Here is a 21,256-nt window from a genome sequence, read left to right on the forward strand (position 1 = left end):
GGGCGGCGCTGGCAGCCGCCACGGGAGCGGAGCTGGGCTCGGCGCTGGGAGCGGCGGGCAGCTCACGCAGTCGCAGGGAAGAGGAGCGGTCGGAGCGCGGCGCGGAGGATCGGCACATCGCTGTTCCGCCGGGGGCGGCTCTGCCAACCCGCCCCGCCGCCGCCTCCCCTCCCTGCCTTCCTCCCCGCCCCTCCGGAGCGACATCCCTGCGAGTTTGCTTGGCTGCCTGCCCCCGCCGCCGCATTTCCCCCGCCATCAACTCTGGGGAGCCGCCGGCGGAGGGCAAGGACCCGAAGTTGCGGCCAGCCCGGGTGAAAAGTAGCGGCAACGCGGAAGGGGCCGGCGTTGAGCACAGCCTGGCCCAGCCGAGCGGGGCCGGTACAGCGCGCCGTCACAGCGCATCGCCACCCGCAGCGTACCCCCCCAGCCGGGGGCGCGCCCCGGGCCGCGCTGGCTGGGACAGACAGACGCGGCCCCGCGGTGGCCTCCCCGACCCCCGCCCGACCCGCTGCGGTAAGACGGGGTGACACTCGGGGACGCCGGGAGTGAGGAGACGGAGGCTCCCGGCCGCGGCGGGAGGTGGGGGTGTGGGGGAGTTGCGGAGAGGCCGCCGCAGCGGGGGAGCGGGCCGGGGGCAGCCGCGGCCGCCGCCGAAACTTGTTCAAGTTGTGCGGCCCCGGGGCGGCGGCGAGGGGAGGCGGCAGCGGCGGAGGTCGCCCTCTGCTGGCCGCGGGCGGGGGGCGGCGCGGCGGGGGGAGGCTGGGTCCCGGGGCTGGCGGGGCGGTGGGCGGCCACCCCCGGGGGGCACGGCGGCCGCCGGCGTGGGTCGGTCCGTGCGCTTTAACTCGTCACGCCTTCGTTTCATCGGCGGAACCACGCGTGTGGGATGTTTACGCGTATTACTTATTTCTTTATTAATTTGAGCTCCGTTTAGTTTTGGTGGCGTGGTTCAGATTTATTTTCTTGTGTAGCTCCTGATAGCGTAAGGGGAAAATACGCCCTGAGACCTCGTAGTCACGCACGAAAAGGTGAAATAAAGTGAGCTTAAGGAGACAGTCTGAATTTCTGGTTTGCCAAGGATTAATTTTGTGGGACTTTGAAAATGCTCCGTTTTTGTTAATTCCTGCAAAAGAGAAGATGTATTAACTCTCATCTTTCCTAAAGGGTTAGCAGTACTTTGTGATCTGTTGAAGGACTTTATGTTCTGACACCTGTACAGCTTCAGAGAACTTTTGTTTCTGTTTCCACAGAGAGAATCAACATGAAAAGTGGAAGGAAACCTGAAACTGCTCTTTTAACAAAAAAGTGTTGGCTTTCTGCCTCTTTCACATGTTTTCCTTCTGCTTCATAATGGGAGGAGCTGGATTGTCTGAATCACTGAGGCAAAATTTGGGCGTCATTGCCTGAAAATAAGATGAAAGAAGACTTGAAAATATGTCGATACTCTGTGACTATTAATTCGGACACATCTTTTACAAACAGAGGAGAATAGCGGTTTCAACAAAAGGAGCTAATGGAGGATCTGTTTTAATTTTTTTTTTCCTTTCCACTCTCCCATGAGTCCCAGAAGAGAAAGATGGAAAGAGTGTGTATACAAATTGAGAGAAGGGGAAGGCTGAGGACGATAACGTCAGCTTAGAAGTCTGTTTTCCAAGTGCTGTAAATTCCCTGTTTCATCACATTGTTTTGAATAAATTATATCGTTTTGTGATCAGTGGAGTTTTTGTCAGCTCTAGAAGTGGAATTTGACCTGATTGAAAGCTTTTTAAAAGAGTAAATGCATGACTCCGATTCCTTTTTTCAAGTCGAGACAGTGTTTCAGTCTCTCTCTTTGCATTGTCAAGCTGTGTTTTATATGCATATCTTAGAGATTTTACTTTTTTCCCTTATTTTAGTATTTATGCTGCAGTGTTGTGTTTGAGAAAAATGTGAACAGACAAGGCACCTGAGATTTAAGTTTTCGACAGCCTTGTTATTTCAATGTTGTAGCTCAGATTACAAGTAATCTGAGTGTCTCTTAGAATGCACAGTACATGCTAAGTCTTTTCTCCTAAAAAATATGCCTTAAGATGTTCATTTTTTTACTAACTGGATCAAAGTTTGATATCTGAACGTTATCTTTTGTTAGGAAATGCATGCCTGGGGAAGAGGAGCTTCCTAATGGATCATGGCTCTGATGTTCACCGGGCATACTTTATTTCTAGCATTAATGATGTTTGCTGTCTTCACTTTTGAAGAATCTGTAAGCAATTACTCTGATTGGGTGACTTTCATAGAAAATGTAGATCAATATGAAAAGCAGCAACCTGAAGGTCTTCGTGCTGAGCAGAAGCTGAAAAAAAAAGTTCTTCATCCAAGCTTGTATTTCGACGCTGAAGATGTCCAGGCACTGAGGCAGAAGGCTCACACAAGCCATTTACATCTATTTAGAGCCATCAAAAGTGCGGTGACGGTTATGCTATCCAACCCATTATACTACCTACCTCCACCCAAGCATGTTGATTTTGCTGCGAAGTGGAATGAGATTTATGGTAACAATCTGCCACCCCTAGCATTTTATTGTTTGCTGTGCCCCGAAGATAAAGCTGCATTTGATTTTGCCCTAGAATATATGGATAGAATGGCTGGCTACAAAAACTGGTTGGTTGAGAATGCACCTGGAGATGAAGTGCCACTTGGTCACTCCTTAACAGGATTTGCCACTGCTTTTGACTTCTTGTATAATTCACTGGGAAATGAGAGAAGGCAGAAATACTTGGAGAAGATATGGTCCGTAAGTGAGGAAATGTATGAGTACTCAAAAGTTCGTTCTTGGGGAAAGCAGCTTCTCCATAATCATCAAGCGACCAATATGCTTGCTTTGCTTATTGGGGCTTTAGTTGCAGGAGTGGAGAAAGGATCTCAGGCAAATATTTGGAAACACACTGTTGTTGATGTGATGGAGAAAACAATGTTTCTGCTTAATCATATTGTAGATGGGTCTCTGGATGAGGGAGTAGCTTATGGGAGCTACACTGCCAAATCAGTAACCCAGTATGTTTTCCTGGCCCAGCGCCACTTTGGTATTAACAACTTGGAGAATAATTGGCTCAGAATGCACTTTTGGTTTTACTATGCCACCCTCTTACCAGGCTTTCAGAGGACTGTGGGCATAGCAGATTCTAATTACAACTGGTTTTATGGTCCTGAGAGCCAACTGGTTTTCTTGGATAAGTTTATCATGAAGAATGGAGCCGGCAACTGGCTGGCACAGCAGATTAGAAAACACAGGCCCAAGGACGGGCCGATGGTACCATCCACTGCACAGAGGTGGAGCACGCTACACACTGAATTTATATGGTACACGGCCGAAATCACTCCTCAGCCGCCTCCTGACTACGGTACTGCTAAAATGCATGTGTTTCCTAACTGGGGAGTTGTTACATATGGGGCTGGACTGCCAATCAGTCAGACAAACACCTTTGTGTCCTTTAAGTCTGGAAAACTCGGTGGACGTGCTGTCTATGATATTGTTCACTTTCAACCATATGCCTGGATTGATGGATGGAGAAGTTTCAACCCAGGACATGAACATCCTGATCAGAACTCTTTCACTTTTGCTCCTAATGGACAGGTGTTTGTATCTGAGGCTCTCTATGGACCTAAACTCAGCCATCTGAACAATGTCTTGGTCTTTGCCCCATCTCCTACGAGCCAGTGCAACCAGCCTTGGGAGGGACAGCTTGGTGAGTGTGCCCAGTGGCTGAAGTGGATTGGTGATGAGGTTGAAGACTCAACTGGAGAAATTGTAACAGCCTCCCAGGCTGGGGACATGATGTTTGTGAGTGGCGAGGCAGTATCTGCTTACACATCAGCAATGAAACTGAAAAGTGTGTATCGTGTTTTGCTGCTCTTAAATTCTCAGACATTGTTAGTAGTAGACCATATTGAGAAGGAGGAAGATTCTCCTGTTAATTCTGTCAGTGCCTTTTTTCATAATCTTGATATTGACTTTAAATACGTATCCTATAAATTTAGGAACAAATACAATGGAGCTATGATGGATGTGTGGGATGCCCACTACAAGATGTTTTGGTTTGATCATCATGGGAGTAGTCCTGTTGCTAGGATACAGGAGGCAGAACAAGCTGCTGAATTCAAAAAACGATGGACTCAGTTTGTAAATGTTACCTTTCCAATGAAAAACACGCTTACAAGGATTGTTTACCTTTTCTATGGCCCGTATGTCAATGTTTCTAACTGCAGACTCATAGATAATGCACAATCCGGATTTCAGATTTCACTTAGTGTCAACAACACTGAAAATATAATCTCTGTTGTGACTGAATATCAGAATTTAAAGACAAGATTTGATTACTTGGGATTTGGTGGTTTTGCCAAAGTAGTTCATGAAAACAAAGTGACCAGGTTTGGTCTTGGTACTGCATTTGTGGAAAAACAGATAAAAAATAATAAGACAGTTTTCCCCTTTGGATTCAAAGTGAACGTAATTGCAGGGTTAATTTTGGGTGTTAGTTTGGTCATACTGGCTTTTCAGTGGCGGTTTTATATATCCTTTAGTAAAATGTTGCGTTGGATCCTGATACTGGTTGTCACGCTGTGGCTTATTGAACTGGTGGATGTGTGGAGCGTGTGTACTCAGCCCATCTGTGCAAAATGGAGCAGTGACATGACAGGGCTACAACATGATAAAGGCAATAAAGCCAAACAATTAGAAGGAAACCCCATTGTTTTGCCAGATGTTATCATTACTTCACTTCCCACTTCTGGTGCAGAAATTTTAAAACAGTTGTTTTTCAATAGCAGTGACTTCTTATACATCAGGATACCTACACCCTATCTCGAAATTCCTGAGACTGAATTTCAGATTGATTCCTTTGTAGATCCGTGTGAATGGAAGATTTCTGATGTTCAGAATGGTCATTTTCATCTTATCCAAGGGTGGCTCCAATCTCTAGTTCGAGGCACAAAATTACATTTACAAAACATTCATTTATATGAAGCCAGCAGAAGTAAAATTGCTCAGCATTCTGCCATAAGCAAGGACAAAAAGAAAAGATCCAAAAAGAGAGAATCTCTGACAGAGCAAAGAAGCAGGGCAAGAGGGAGTCAAGATAAAGATGCTGAATATATTAGGGAACTGAGAAGACACCTTGTCTATTATCCTAATGCACGACCTGTGCTTAGTTTAAGTAGTGGGAGCTGGACATTAAAGCTTCCCTTCTTTCAGGAAATCCTAGGACCGTCAATGAGAGCGTTATATGTAGTGAGGGACCCACGGGCATGGATCTATTCGATGTTGTACAAAAACAAGCCAAGCCTTTACTCCTTGAAAAATGTTCCACAACGCTTGGCTGCAATGTTTAAAGGGGAGAATGGTAAAGGAAAATGTAGTTTAAATGAAGGCTATGCCTTTGAATATGAATCATTAAGAAAAGAACTTGCAAATTCAAATTCAAATGCTGTTTCTGTGTTGTCCTATTTATGGCTAGCAAACACAGCAGCAGCACTGAGAATAAATGGGGACTTGCTGCCAGCAAATTATCAGCTGGTCAAGTTTGAAGATATTGTGAGCTTTCCTCAGAAGACAGCTGAAACGATTTTTGCCTTTCTTGGTATTCCTCTTCCTCCTGCTAGCTTAAACCAAATATTATTTGCAACCTCCACCGGTCTTTTCTATCTTCCTTACGAAGGGGAAATTTCACCAAGTAGCATTCATGCCTGGAGACAAAACATGCCGAATGAAGATATTAGACAAATTGAAGATATCTGTTGTTCTCTGATGGACCACTTAGGATACCCAAAGTTTATAGAATAAATGCTGCTGGCCAGCAGAAATTTGCACTGATGATCTCTGACTCCCAGTTTGTGGATAAATACTAGAGAATTTGTTTATTCTTCTAAAATATGTACAGTCTGCTACTTTCAGAGAGATTATTTTAAGAAAATGTTAGTTGTTCTTGCAAGTGTTGGTTTTGATTGTTTTTTTTGTTTGTTTTTTAAAAATAACATGTAACTACTTTTGCTGCCTTTCAAAAAAAGCTGTGTGAACCTTTGTAGAATTACCAGCTGGGGACCTTACAGCTCAGGGGATTAGTAATAGAATACAGAGCTTTTCACCTCCAGCTCACCAGTTTGACTCCAGTCCAAGTGGTTAGTTCCTGAAAGTACTTACCGTCTGATGATTATGTGACAGCTTATATGAAATTAAACTGGTGAAACTGTCCCAGTTCCCAGTGTTGATAATTAACCCCTCCTTGGACAGATTTACTCATGCATTCTGTCTGTGTCTCACAGGTTACTATAGTGGTGCAAAATAAACATAAGCTGAGATTTAAGGCTTTTCAGCATCCCTTCAGCAGGAGGCAATAGAGCACTTGAATCTCATTCCTTATTTACAGTCTCAGCATAGGTATTTAATATTGTTATAGGATATGATTCCTTCAGCTCGGAGATGTGGCACTTAAATGAAAGACAAGACTCCATTCTCCATGCCTGACAATGTAGTACTCTGTGAGCCTGAAGTAAACTATTTGGAGAAAAAAAAGAAGTGGGACAAAATCTAAGAAACCAGCAAGGTCTCCCAAATAAGCAGTTAAATTTGGAGAAGACTTCCTGTCATTTTGACCTGCCTCAACCTAACTTAATTTTGAAAGTTGTTAACATCTTGGCTCCTTGCACTGCTTTGTCCTGTAACTATTTTCTAAGAGGTTCTCCAAAGATTTTCTCTTTTTGAGTGAGACTCTTCCATCCTTCTTTGTTGTAACACATTTCTCTGCTGATTCTTGTGCATAATTTCATTGAGATGAGTGCAAATACTTGATGTCATTGTCAATGGCTTATTGTTGATGTCTGCATAAAATGGCAATCTGAGATTTAGAAGAACTGAAATAAATCTCCAGGTCTGTGTTGCTGAGGGATGTTTTGCTTTTCTGTATAATGAATTTCTGAAGGGCAGCCATTGCTAACCTCAGGTCTTCTTTCAGAGAGGGGAGAAATCTGAAAATCACTCTTCCCTCAGCCACCTCACATTTGAGTGATATTTCCCTGCAGTAAACTATTTCCAAAGTTGTCTGATTTTTATTATGATTTGTGTTTCTTTAACATAGTGCTGTAATATGATACTGGTTTGGAAACAGGTAGGCCTGATAGCTGTGACAAAGACATATCTATCCTTATTTTCTTCTTGAGTCACAGTCATTGCGCATGCCCATTAAGTAAAAATTTTCCCATTTCCCAATTTAACTTGCTCAGCATTCTTTGGAAATGCATGCATATTGTAAATATCTGCAGATGTGTAAATCAGATCACAAAGAGACATCTGTTTCCTTTACCATCTGTTTTTTATTACAAATGGAATTGTCGTGAAATACGCCTCAGTTGGTTTGTGGGAGCTGGGATCAGAGTTTTGGCATATTATATTGAAATATGTGTGTAATTACTGTTTATTTGGGTGGTAAGCATTAGACAATGTCAAAAGTGCAGTGAGTTTCTTCATACAGATTACAAATACCCTTGCTGATTTTTAATATATAGGAGTTCTTTCCCTTCCTTCCAGTCTTACTATTATGTCTTTATCTTACCCCACTGTGTTGTCCCTCCCATACATCCATTTCACATCCTTTGGAGCATGTTGTGATATCTCATTATAACCTAGATGAAAGTAGCTGTTTCTCAGCTGGTCATTAGTATGTCCAGATAGACTTCTAGCATGATAAAGCTATTGATGTTTTGTGGTCTCACTAACCATAACTTAGCTGTCATTTGCTAGCAGCAGCAGTTTTTTTTTCCCCTTTCAGTCCTAGATCTCACCTCTGGCTAGGTGGAATACTATGTCAAAGGAAATACTAAACAAGTTAATATACACATGTTAATGAAACTTTGGTTTCCAACTGTCATTCTCTCAAATTATCTTCTCTCTGAAGCCATTTTTGATCATATGTTAAAATATATATATATGTATCTGTACAGTCAGTGCTTGATGGGATAGGTTTTGGCATTTGCCTTCTGTTTCCAGGATTTACACTCTAGAATCAGAACAAATAAAAAGGCTTTTCTCTGTCAGATGTTTTAGGGCAGCTGAAGGTAAGAACTAAGACTAACTGTATATTTGTGGAAGGAGAAAGAGACTTTTAAATCCCTTCCTGAAAGTGCCACATGGAATGCCACAATAGCCTATAAACCAACTTTTTGTTTGTTTTTGAGGAGTTAGGGTGGACAGAATTATCTGTCAGGAGCATCACCTGTGCTGCCTTTGGAATACAGATGATCTCATGCACTTGCATTCATAATTGCATCATTACTGTCGTTAATTGTATGCAAGGTTTTCGAGCTATTTCTTTTCTGTACTGTACTTTATCAGTCCAAAAAATGCATAACCTGTTAATCAGATTTTGTTGCACTGTATGTTCCCTATATAGGTGTAAAAAAGTAGAAGAGAATTCTGTTCTTTATTTTTAGGTCTTGTGAGAGCAAATGCATTATAATTTTTATGCTAAAAGTATGTTAAAGGAAAAGCAGTGTCTCTGAAAACAACACAGTAGGAATGCCTAAGGTATGTCAAGTCTCCAGTTTTCAATCAAATAGTTGTTTTGCTGAGTTTTAGATAATAAGTCACATGACCACTTGACCAAAGTTCGTAACGGACAGGAGATGTCCCAGCTATGGAACTGAATGATTTAGTGTTCAATTTGTGGCCTCCTACCTGTACGAATAACAACCCAAGAAAGAGCAGAAAGCTGAATAAACATGCATATGGTTGACAAGAATGCCCACTAAAAGGTGCAGATCTGGGACTTTGTAGAATAAGTTTCAGTGGCACCATCCATAAAATGACAGTTGTGGTATGGAGAAGCAGGAATACTGTGGAGGCCTGGTGATAAAAGAATAAAAAAATAAACTTGCTTTTCTCCATTAAAGGATAACTTTTAATTTTGTGTCTGTGCTGATCTTAAGTCAAATCAGTCATTAAATCATTAGATCTTTTTTTTTTCTTATGAAGATTTTCCCGTTCAGACTAGTGTTGTTCCGTATATGAAGAATATGAGTGCAGTTTTAGAATATTAAATGATTTTGTAGGTGTGCAGAGTTGTCTACCAAATTCTCTTCTGTCACTAGCATCCAAAGGAAGAATAATCACTACATAGATACAGACATTAACCTCCCCTTTCTCCATATAATAATGTTTAAGACTGTCAGTAAAATTTGAGAATTGTTAGACCCTTTTGAAAAGCATGTTTGTTTAGGTATGTTGTAATGAAGAGTGTTCTGGCACTTTCAGTTACACTTTCATAAAGATGCTTATGAAAGTTAGCCTCAGTACTTTATCTTAATTTTGCTTCCTTTTTTTTCTGTGTATTAAGTGTTGATAATTATTTGTACTATAGTGTAGTTTGAACTGTCCACTTATGAGACAGCTAAGATTTTGACATATTTTTAAAAGACAGGTTTTATTTAAATGCTTATATCTCTGGATCATATTTGGAAGCCTAAGAAAAATAAACGCAGAGGAAAATATTTCAGTTATTTAGGTACTTTGTAACTAAGTGACTTTGGCCCTGGAGAGATGCACACGGGTCTTGGCATTCAGAGTTCTATCAAATTGCATGAATCTATAGTCTCTGAGCATACTTAAATGCCTCTATGGCTTCCAGTAGGCTTTTTCCAAGAATGAGGTCTGTGGAGATGAACCTCAGTATCATGGTCAGATTGGTTTCTTTCACCCTCTTAGCATGCCCTTGGTATGCAGTCCTCGTTGGATTTATCTTTGAACCATTAATTTGCCAGATCCAGAGTTGAATTTCTGTACAAGATCCTCAATTATATGTAAAATATATGGCACAACTCATTTGACAGTGCAATACTATTCTGATAGTGTTAGAATGTGAATCAAACAAAAAATGCACTTCGAGTTTTATAATATTATTGGTAACTGATTTGTAGAGCTGCAGCCATAGATCAGATTTTTTTAACCATAAAAAAGGGTTTCACTTGCTGTTGAAACTTAATGATGTGACTCTTAGGGGAGTCCTGGCCCCACCTGACAGTCAATTATTTCCGTTATTAGTCTTAGAGACACTGTTTGATGATGATAAACATACATAATCTGGAATATAATACCACATTAGCTGAAAATATTTGAAGTGCACAATTCAAGATTTAGGATAAAAATATATTACCTCAATACTTCTGTAAGTTACAAAAGTTAGCCCCTTTGCAAGTGGCCCATATATTGGCTTTTATATTTTGGAATTTTTTATAATTAGAAACTGATATTTATTTAGATGGCTTAAAAGTAATTTATCAAAATTATTTATTTTTAATTACACATAAAATTATTTTCTTCAAGAGTATAAGTACTGGATCTTAACACTTCTATGATTAGGGCACCATAAGCTTCCTTTCTCTGGACTCCCTTTTAGCTTTGAATTAACCTTTGTTTAAATCTCATCATGAATGAGCTGTTTTCCGAGTGAGGGGTCTATCTAGAGACTCTTACAGTGTAATTGCATTTCAGTGTGGAATATCATGGACTACAAGTCATGGATCAAATCCCTGAATTGTGAGCTGTTCAGAATTGGGCCATAAGTGGAATGATGCCTTGCTCACCCCAGTGAATGTTGTGCCATTGACTTCAACAAAGCCAAAATACTATAATCTGCTATCATCGAACTATTATAATCTGTTTAGCCTGAATATTCCAAACAGGACAAATTTCAGGAAGTAAATACCTCAAATGATCATGACCGATTACTGTTCTTGTTATTTGATGAAAAAAAGGAAATGCATTTTAGTAATCTAAAAAAAAAAAATAACTTGCTCTTTAAACCTAATTAAAGCTACCTGTAGACTGTCTGATAAATTTATAAACTCATAAAAGGGAGCATAGAAACAAACAACTATTCAAAATAATGTGCTAAGCACAGTTTCAAATGTCAGGATTTTGATTTTCTTTAGTGAGGAGAAATACTGTTACATGATCTATACTATTCTCATAAAGGATGTGTATGAGTAATTTTGTGCTGTCTCGGAAAATACGTAATAATGGAAAAGTGCTGCTTCACGTTACTGAAATGATACTGTTTTAAATTAAACTATACATCTTTTGAGCTGACAATATGCTGAGAGTTGTATGTGATGTAGGAGAACAAAGACAGTTTGATTCCATTCACATCTGTATAACAGAATAATTTCTGAAAGGTTCTTCATTTGTGCTGGTATAAACTCAACATTTAGTTTACTGTCTTTACTGAGAAAGATGTTGTGGTGTTTAAGAACATGACCTGAATTAATCTGTCTCACATTAGGTAGTTTAACTTTCACACCTAAATAAGGAGCCTTGTCACTCTAGAATCAATGGAAAGTGTCAACTTCAAAGGTAAATCAGACATTGCTTATCTCTGTAAATCCTCAAAAGCCAAGAGTGACTAAACTCTTACTTTAGATGCCCACTGAAAGGCCTCAAATGAAGTGGGGTGAATTTGGCTTTAAATGTGTATGGACTTACGTCTAAGTAGATTTCTGTATCTGAGCAGTTCTAGTGCATACACCGTCCAAACAAAAATTTATGAAACATCCTGCATAAAATAAAACTATTGTTAGTAAAATAATACTTCTATGTATCTTTTTTTTTCCTTGAATTATTTCATCACTTAGGAGATCACACAACTTTATGATGTGGTCAAGTGTATGTATATAAATTTTTAGAATATTGCTATTTTTGTTTATTTTGAATACGGGAGCCACTGTTATATATCAGTATTGATGGCAACAAAACCTGACTGTCTGTATGTTTGGTTTTCAGTAAAAGACCACAAAATAGCTGTGTTTCTAGAACAAAAAGGTGATTTCTCAATCATTTTTCAGGAACTGGACAACTAATGCAATCCATAGTTTTGAAGTCTCCTAGGCTATAAACATTGTAGTTACATGCAAACTGTATATTTAGAAGGGTGCCTTTTCTAATTCCTGAATTAGAATTCAGGAATTAGAAAAAATTCCCAGGAATTTTTTCAGAGACTGATATATGGCTGAGACACCATTCTAACAATTTAACAGTGTAGGTAAGCAAGTTCCAGCAGACATGAATGTTCTTTTCTATGTTTAATTAAAAAAAAAAAAGACATATAATCAAGTTAACTGGAATAACTGCAGCCTGCTGGATCTCTCTTAGTGAACGTGGGCTGGCTAGTGCAGGCAGTATCCATCAGATCCAGAGGCACAGATTAGTTCAGCATACTTATTGCTACAAAGGTCTATAACCCACTGCAGGTACATCTGAGCTGCAACTAGTTTCCTGCAGCAGAGTTCTGCAGGTTTAACTGACTGATTTTTTTTTTGTTAATTTAATTTAGCAGAAGGGTCTTGGGATATATCTTAAACATAGGAGCAAGAATAAGACCTTATTTTATCTCACCTGTGAATTTAAGCACGTTGTAAAGCAAAAACTTGCATGTTTTTAAGTCTTGGTGAGGTTGTATTTAGTGGTGAAATAGGTTTAATGTTGGTGGGGTTTTTTTTCAGAGACTGTTAGCTCTGTGCCTTCTCTGTTAGTGGCTGCTGAATTATTTTGCAGTGGGTGGGCAGTAAGTGCTTATCCTTTGTAGCTCATCTTAGGTCTTGTTGCAGTACTCTCACAAGTTTGTTTTTTTTTTTTAACCTTTTGAATCTTGAACCCATCTTTGGCTTTTGTGAGAGTTACATGGAAAAATGTCTGTTATGATAGGAGCCACAAAGTGTGGTGTAAAAAAGTAATGTTGCTGTCTATTGCAAATTCTTTGACATTTGTCTCCAGCTATTTTCTGAAAGGTTGTTCAAAGTGAATAAATCCAATGTGCAAAGCTCAGAGGAAACTAATACCAAGAACATGATAAAAGGCAGGCTGTCAGAGATAATAAATGCACACTTGTTTTTGTGAAATCCACTAATATATTCATTCTTAATTGCTTTTCTAAGAGAGGAGTCACTTACATTTTCTTTGGGGTTTTTTTAGACCTTTTTGTGTTTCCATTCTACAGCTTGCCTAGAAATAGATTTTATCCTATGTTCTCTGAATCTTAATTTGAAATGTTAATTTTGTTACATTTTCTTGAACCTTCTCTTATGTTTCTGGATGTTCCAGTCCATTCTTTTCATAAGTTACATCCTACAGATGCTACTTGATTTCAAGAAATGTAATCTCAGACCTGGCAAGGACTATGATAGGTACACAGAAATGAACTGAGAAACAGGAGAAACAAAATGTTATGCTGCTGAAGAGAATAGACTTGAAAGCATGTGTTGGAATATTTAGGTTTAATGAGCCGCCATATCATGCACTATGAATGCCTGAATAATAGACTTTATTATTTATTTTAACTGGTCACCTTAACATTGTCTGTTTCAAATTACCATAAGAGTACTGACAGAAAGATAAGTTAAAATGAACTTTTGTTTGGATGTATTTTGATTTTTTTTTTTCTTCAAAGCAGTGCTATTCTTTTGTACTCCTAAACTGTGTTAACTTGTAACTAGGTAGATATTACCCTGTGCAGCTCTATAACAATGTTGTTGGCACCAAAGGATGCTTTTCAATTAGAGAGCGCAGCTTTACCTGCTGTATATAGATTGAATATTGATAGTTTCTCATCCTTTGGTGAAGCATTTGAAAGAAAAGTTGAGTTCTGTAATAGCAAATTGTTTCATATTAAAGAATGGACTGCACTGTTGCTGAACAAAATAGAGGTTATGTGAAAAAGTGCATACTATAGACAGTCAAAATACTATCAGCTAGTCATGATTAAGCCAGTCTCATAATCAGATCTTTAAAAGTATGAGTGTAGCTCTCATCCATTCCTCAGTCTAATTACTAAGCTTCATGACCCTCTTTAATTGCAGGCTGGGGTAAGATGAATTTCCTTCCATTTGCTGAAAGAAAAGAGCAAACCTACATGAAGATATCCTGGTTTTGTTGATCTGTTAGAATTTTTTTAAGCTGCTGTCACTTGAATGTATGTCTGTACCTCTAAATTGCTCCACGCTGCATTTGCAAATCTTACATAATGAATGATCCTGTTGACTTCAGAGTATAGCAATTTACCTGTTTCTAGTCCATCTTTCTCTGATAATAGCCAAGTGTTGTGGTTTAACCCCAGACAGCAATTGAGTACCACGCAACCGCTTGCTCCTCCTCCCCAGGGGATGGGGGAGAGAACAGAGAAGAAAAGAAAACTTGTGAGTTGAGATAAAGAGAGTTTACTAGAACAGCAAAGGAAAAGATTATATATATAATGGTAATAGTAGGAATAATAAAATATAAAAAACAAATGGAGCACAATTTCTCACCATCTGATAACCTGATGACCAATACAGCCCATCCCAAGCAGCAATCACAGAACAAAAAAAAAAAAACTGAAAGTGATCCCAGAATGATTCCGAACAGCGAGAGAAAAGCCAGCCAGCTCACCAGTCAACTTCCACTTATAACTGAGCATGACATTCATGGCATGGAATGTTCCTTTTGGCCAGTTTGGATCATCTGTACTGGCCATACCCCTCCCAGGTTTCTACACCTGCACATTAGCGAAACCTGGGAGGCTGGAAGGTGGGCCCTGGTCTCTTTAATGGCTAATAACATCAGTGTATTACCAACATTCTCCACATACAAATCTCGTAATAAATCCAAAACACAGCAGCTACTGGGAAGAAAATTAACTCTATCCCAGCTGAAACCAGGACGTCACGCCTTAGTACCTCTAACGCATAATGTTAGGAGAATGATTAATAAAGAGACAGGCTAGACTATAAAGAATGAGCTCTGATATTCATTGTTCATAGACTGTTGAAAGTGTTTTCCAGCAATCTACTTCATCTGCATTTAGCTCAATTGGCTGTTCAGATGCTATTAAATTTTAAAAATGTATCTGTAGGGTCAATTTAGGAGAACTGCCATTAAGTGTGTTATGAAATTGTTACTATTCGTGCTCTACAATGTATCCTGCAAAAGAGGTACAAATACGACCAATTTGTTTTTGTTGGACTTCTAAAACAGAATCTGCTGGATACACAAAGAACTTTTAACTGAAAGCAGATATAATAAACTCATTAAAAGGTAGTCAGGTAGTCTTACCCATATTTAGATATCTTGCAGTTACTCTTGTACTTATTGTATGTACTCATATTAGGAAAAAACTTTTTTACAGTGAGCGTGGTAGAACACTGGAACAGGTTGCCCAGAGAGGTGGTGGATGCCCCATCCCTGGAAACAATCAAGGGCAGGATGGATGAGGCTCTGAGCAACCTGATCTAGTTGAAGATGTCCCTGCTCCTTGCAGGGGGGTTGGACTAGATGGACTTCGAAGGTTCCTTCCAACCCTAACCATTCTATGATTGACTTTTATTTCATGTTATCAGTGAAGATTTAGTAACTCAATTTTGGTTTTATCTTTTGTTACTATTACAGGTGTGTTATTAGTAGTAAGTGTGAGAGCACTGAGAGAAATGGTCCACAACTTTAACGATCTCATGGTCTAAATGGTAAACAGCTGTTAGCATCTGTATTTTAAAGATTAAAAGTCCTGTAATTTACTTAAGGCTTATACATAATTCTATATGTGAAATGGAAGTTGAATTTAAATAGCTCATATGTCACTCTGCTTCTATGAATCATATCCTTAAACATAGTCGTTTGCAGTATAGAATCATAGAATTACAGAATCATTTAGATTGGAAAAGACCCTTAAGATCATCGAGTCCAACCAGTAACGTAACACTGCCAAGCCCACCACTAAACCATATCCCCAAGCCTCATGTCTAGGTATCGTTTAAATACCTCCAGGGATGGTGACTCAATCACTTCCCTGGGCAGCCTGTTCCTAGGCTTGATAACCCTTTTTGTGAACAATTTTTTTTCCTAATAACCAATCTAAACCTCCCCTGGTGCAACTTGAGGCCATTTCCTCTCATCCTATCACTTGTTACTTGGGAGAAGAGACAGACACCCACTTCTTTACAACCTCCTTTCAGGTAGTCTAGCCAGTGATAAGATCTTCCCTGAGTCTCCTTTTCTCCAGACTAAACAACCTCAAATCCCTCAGCTGTTCCTCATAAGACTTGTTCTCCAGACTGTTCAACAGCTTCCTTGCTCTTTTTTTTTGGATGTGCTCCAGCACCTCAGAGTCTTTCCTGTAGAGAGGGGCTTCTCAGCCCTTTGGCTAAGATCTAGTGTAGTATACATGTTGTGCATTCATATAATCAAATTCATAAAAGTCCTGCTGACTTTGAGTGAGAGTCAAAATGCTGGAAAGCAAGCAATGTCTGTGCTGTGGAACTAAGTCTTGTATAGAATATGTAGGCAGTGAAGTGCAGAGGGATTTCAAGGTGATGAAAGCTCTCAGCAAATACACTGAATTTGTTCTTAATTTAGAATTTAAAAGGAATTGTGATATATGAAGCTTACAGGGAAATATTTACGTTGTGGCTTATGTTCTTCTTGCAAATGAAGCACTTCTTTTTTGCTAGTGTGACTTTTTAGCTGAAAGTTTTCTGATACTGACCACCCCTTGCTCCTCTTCTTTTTTTTTTTTATCCTGTGTCATTTCCCTATAAGACTTTTTGTTTATCTGTTTTAGAAAGGTATATTTAGAAAGCAAGAGTGATTTTGATGAACTGTTTCATTACTTTTTCTTTCTTTTGCTTTAAAAATAGAAATCATACTACAGGCATTTTGTGAAAGAATCTGTCATAATTTGTTAAATTCACAAATTTGAGAAAATCATCAGAATATAACTGTGGCTGCAAACTACAAAAAACATTTCAAAATGTTTTCTTATACCAACAAAAAGAAGCGTAATAATTTAACCTTATTTTCTTTACAGCAACCCCATTGATATAACTGTATAATTTATGTTGAAATTACATCCATTTTTATTTAAAATTAAAAAAAATTAACTTCATCAAAGCAAATATATATAGTTTACTACTATATTATTATTGTTGTTGTTGTTGTTGGTTTTGTTATTATCTCCTAAATGGAGTTCTGTAGTAGACCAAATCTTCTGAAACATCTCTTGCGTTCTTTATGATTTCAACTGTGAAAAGAGTGGCCAACAACTGAACAGGTTTCTTGCTCTATAGAAAAATCTGTTCATAGCATTTAAAACACTGCCAAACACATCAAGAAAATTTAATGCAAATATGTTTTATCATATTTTATTCTTGCCAGTCTTGTTTATGAGTGAAGGTTGAATATTCTGATTTCATTTTGATAGAACAATGCACTCATCTAAGTAAGTTCACCTGTAAATTAGCTTACCTGTGCCCCACCAAAATTTGCAGGCAGACACATTTCTAATAGGGCTACTCCTTTCTTCTTTCAGTGAAGTTTAAATTTGGTTAATTGGACAGAGAGTATTGAATTTAAATAAACAGGAGTTAAACTCATTTAAATGCCTTTAGCTTATGGCCTGTACTGGTAACAAGGCAGGGCTGGTGGGGAATGTGAAGCTCAAGGGCAGCCTTGGCTGCAGTGACCATGAAATGGTCATTAAAAGGTAGTCAGGTAGTCTTACCCATATTTAGATACCTTGCAGTTACTCTTGTACTTATTGTACGTACTCATATTAGGAAAAAACTTTTTTTACAATGAGGGTGGTAGAACACTGTAACAGGTTGCCCGGAGAGGTGATGGATGCCCCATCCCTGGAAACATTCAAGGGCAGGCTGGATGAGGCTCTGAGCAGCCTGATTTAGTTGGAGATGTCCCTGGTCCTTGCAGGACCTTTAAAGGTCCCTTCCAACTCGAACTATTCTATGGTTCTATGATTCTTCATCTCTTTTGGCTTTGAGTTACAAGTGTAGTTCTCCAAAATGAAATCTTCAGTGATACATCAGATCTGTCTTATTATAATCCTGTTAAATAGAAACATTTCCTGGGTGACAGACATTCTAGAGATCCTGCAGAGAGTGCTGATGTATTTTACATTAGCACATTATATTAAACATTACTTCTGGACTCAAGAGTATGCCTTATGGTTTGCATTCAGTACCAACAGAAAATACATATTTGTTTAACAACTATGCACCATTCAATTCTTACTGCAAAATTATTGTAAAAGTGGCCTAAGATCTTTACCTGGGAAATTAGTATATCTAAAATAGATTCTCTTCATATCAGAATGAGAACTCTAACTCTCAGACCATGAATGTCAAAGTACAACATGACTTCTTGTCCTGCCCTTATGTGATCATATTATTAGGATGAAGTGATAGAATGTTCTTTGGTGTCCTGACACCAACAAAAAAAAAGCTGTCTTAAGAAGAACAAATGGTAGTTTTAATCAATACGTAGTAATATATAGCAACCTTTCCTAATATCTGCTTTTCTTGCCTGAATGTATGTAGAATCACATTTTACTGGGGTTTATATATCTAATAGAGTTCAGCATCTGCTGGCAGATAAGAAAACATGATTACATGCTAGTTCATATGCATTGACAGAAGAGGTAGCCACCATAGGCTATACTGTAGCCTGGAGTTTTTCAGTGGTTGCATTTTGATATTGCTAAAAAAATACACTATAAATAGATTATTTCTATTGTGCTCACAGGGTATACTGCAGGCTGTGGAAAGAGTAATCTCTTTCTTCATCAGAAGACTTAGGAGAGATTTTTTGTGCTATGTCTTTCCCTGATACCAGCACAATAGAACAAAAGGGATAAAACTGGAAGAGAAGATATATGCCAGAATGTCCATGCAATGTGATAACCCTCAGGAGTGTCACTTTTGCTGTGCAGCCACAAATATAAACTAGAGCAAGCCTATTGCTTCTTTCTATGGTGTGGATAAAATCTTGGAAATCTCTTACTTGTGAGCACCCTACAGACTCAGAAATGAAAAGACATTTAAAAAATAACCCTTAAAATTACTTTTAATCTCACAACATATGAGGTAATCAACTTTCATGACCTTCACTGATGCTTTTAAAAGACTGAAAGTGCCCAGGTGTGAGATATAGTCGTGTAACAGAAAAGGTAATTTTCTGGAATATAAGAAATGCAGTGTTTCAGCTCATCACATCATAAGTACATGATGCAGCACAACTTAAATTAGACAAATAAGTTGACAGAATGGACTCCCACACCTCTTCTAGTGCTGGTTCAGGTTGATAGCTGTGACTGGAGTCAGTGCAAAGGCTGGGAACCTATTAAGATGCTGATCAAAACAAATGCTGTTATGTGGCCTCATTAAGGTCTCTTAAGGAGAGTATAGGCTCCACTCCTTTAATTTCTCATGTTGTTGAAAGATCCCATTTTAAGTCCTTAATGCCTTGGTTCTGAACTAGTATGTACTAGGTATGACATGTACAAGGCCAAGTTCAGGACCTATGCTGACATCAGGGATGAGAGGTGGGAAGTATATAGTGTGAATGAAAAGGCAGGGCAGCTTAAGATGAAAAACAAGAAGGAAAAGGGATGAGATGTGAATAATTTGTAGAGAACTGGAGATTCTAGCCATCTGCAAGGAAGCAAATGTGTGGCATGTTAACAAGCAACTGCTGTAATACTTGTAATAATACCATTTCTCTGACTTATCTGCTGTGCAGTGTAGCTGTCATTCCAGGTTTCTGTGAAGAATAGCATGATTCTGTAAGAAGCCTCATTTAATTTTATAATTAAGTACTTTTTACAAAAATGATAATGACTAGAGCCATAACTTGTTTATTTAATGACAAATCAGATCTAGAATGTAGTATCTTGAAAGTTAGTTTTAGTTATAATTTTTTTTTTTTTAATCACTGATTTCCATTAGGAGTAGGTGAATAAAATATGCACTACCTTGAACTACTAAAAATAGTATGGAAGTGTGAGGGACATGAAAGCTTTGCTAATTCCAAACAATTCAAATGGAATACTTCAAACCTGAGATGTAATTTGCAAAATCTCTAGATCTCCTTCCTCAGTACTGTGAAATTAGATTGTAGTAAAATAATTTTATGTAGCAAACTCCTACTGTCTCATCACTCATATTCTTTGTTTTCAGTTTTATCATTTAACTTTTATGTGTTGGGTATTTTATTTATTTTCTGTGAATAAACACTGAGCAGCTGTATGTCCCCCAAAAGCAGAAGCGCCTTCTAATTTTAAAAAGGAGTCCAAAAGCAAGCAGCATGTTACACTCTACCACTGTATATCAGCATAGTATCACTGAAGATAGTGAAGCTGAGCAGGGCTGCAACAGTTATAGGTAGGAAGCCTTCTATCTGCAGAAGAAATGTCAGTGTGGGATGGAGAATTTATCTTGATTACAGTATGACATAACATCTGGGAGGTGAGCCAGAAGATAGCTACTGTAAAACTCAGCCTGTGCAATGCATTATATCCCGTCCCAAACTCCCTCTCCTGCTTTCCTTCTGTAGTTGAAAAAGGAGCACTGTCCACAGCCCCATTACAACCAGGAAAAGTAATCTCTTTAAGGTTGAACCTGTTTTGTTTTCTGTGTTTTGGCTTCTGTTGATTTAGATAAATAAACAAAGGCTCTCATTAGTGTTGCATAATCAGCCTGCAATCAGAAACACAAAGGGAAAGTACTGACTGGCACTTTAACTACATACTACTTTGTACTCTTAAAAGGCAGTATGGCAGTTCCTATTCCAATAATAAATAAAGAAAGATATTGGATCTTTATCTAAAAGCTGTGCAAGAACTAGCTGGGTACCTATTTCTGTGCTTTGGGTACTTGAATAGTGAAAAACCTATTGATAACAAAGAAGATCACAGAGGTTTAAAAGATTGAAAGATAAGCCAAGTAGTTGTTAAGCTTTAGATTTATATCTGTCTTTGAAGACCTCACTGAAATCATAACGCTAAATGATTCTTGCTTAACATGCCTACTATGATTTTTTTTTTGAGAAATCAAGTATCTTAGTCTATATCTGTACCTGTGTGATGAACTGCCTGGTAGCATGCTCCTGGGGCTGGTTTCTACTCAGAGCACTTTTGCATAAGCTCTGAATCTACAAGTCCAGGTTTATCTCATGGCTACATCCTGCACCCAAATCCTGGAACTTGGTACGTGTCCCAGGTCTGATAATGCAGTCATATCGACTTGCCAACACTGGAAATATTTGGTTTACATAGCACAGTAACAAAGGATGATACCTACACTGCTTTCAAATGATGAAGTGATAAAACCCCAGCAGTTTCAGCTCAGTTTCAGTTTAGTTTCATTTAAAGAGTCTGACTTTAAGCTGAGAATTAAAAGTAGTATCCTTGAACTTGAA

General features: G+C 38.7%; 1 protein-coding gene across 1 annotated transcript; it reads left to right on the forward strand.

Moving 5' to 3' along the window:
- The first annotated feature begins 2,149 nt into the window (after nt 1-2,149).
- Nucleotides 2,150-7,332, forward strand: DSEL (dermatan sulfate epimerase like). Its single transcript, XM_010121314.2, has one exon. It carries the CDS (start codon nt 2,168-2,170, stop codon nt 5,816-5,818), a length of 3,651 nt encoding a protein of 1,216 aa, XP_010119616.2. The 5' UTR covers nt 2,150-2,167; the 3' UTR covers nt 5,819-7,332.
- The last annotated feature ends 13,924 nt before the right edge of the window (nt 7,333-21,256 follow it).

The sequence above is a fragment of the Chlamydotis macqueenii genome, chromosome 2 (genome assembly GCF_036417535.1).
Source record: "Chlamydotis macqueenii isolate bChlMac1 chromosome 2, bChlMac1.mat, whole genome shotgun sequence".
Taxonomy (NCBI): domain Eukaryota; kingdom Metazoa; phylum Chordata; class Aves; order Otidiformes; family Otididae; genus Chlamydotis; species Chlamydotis macqueenii.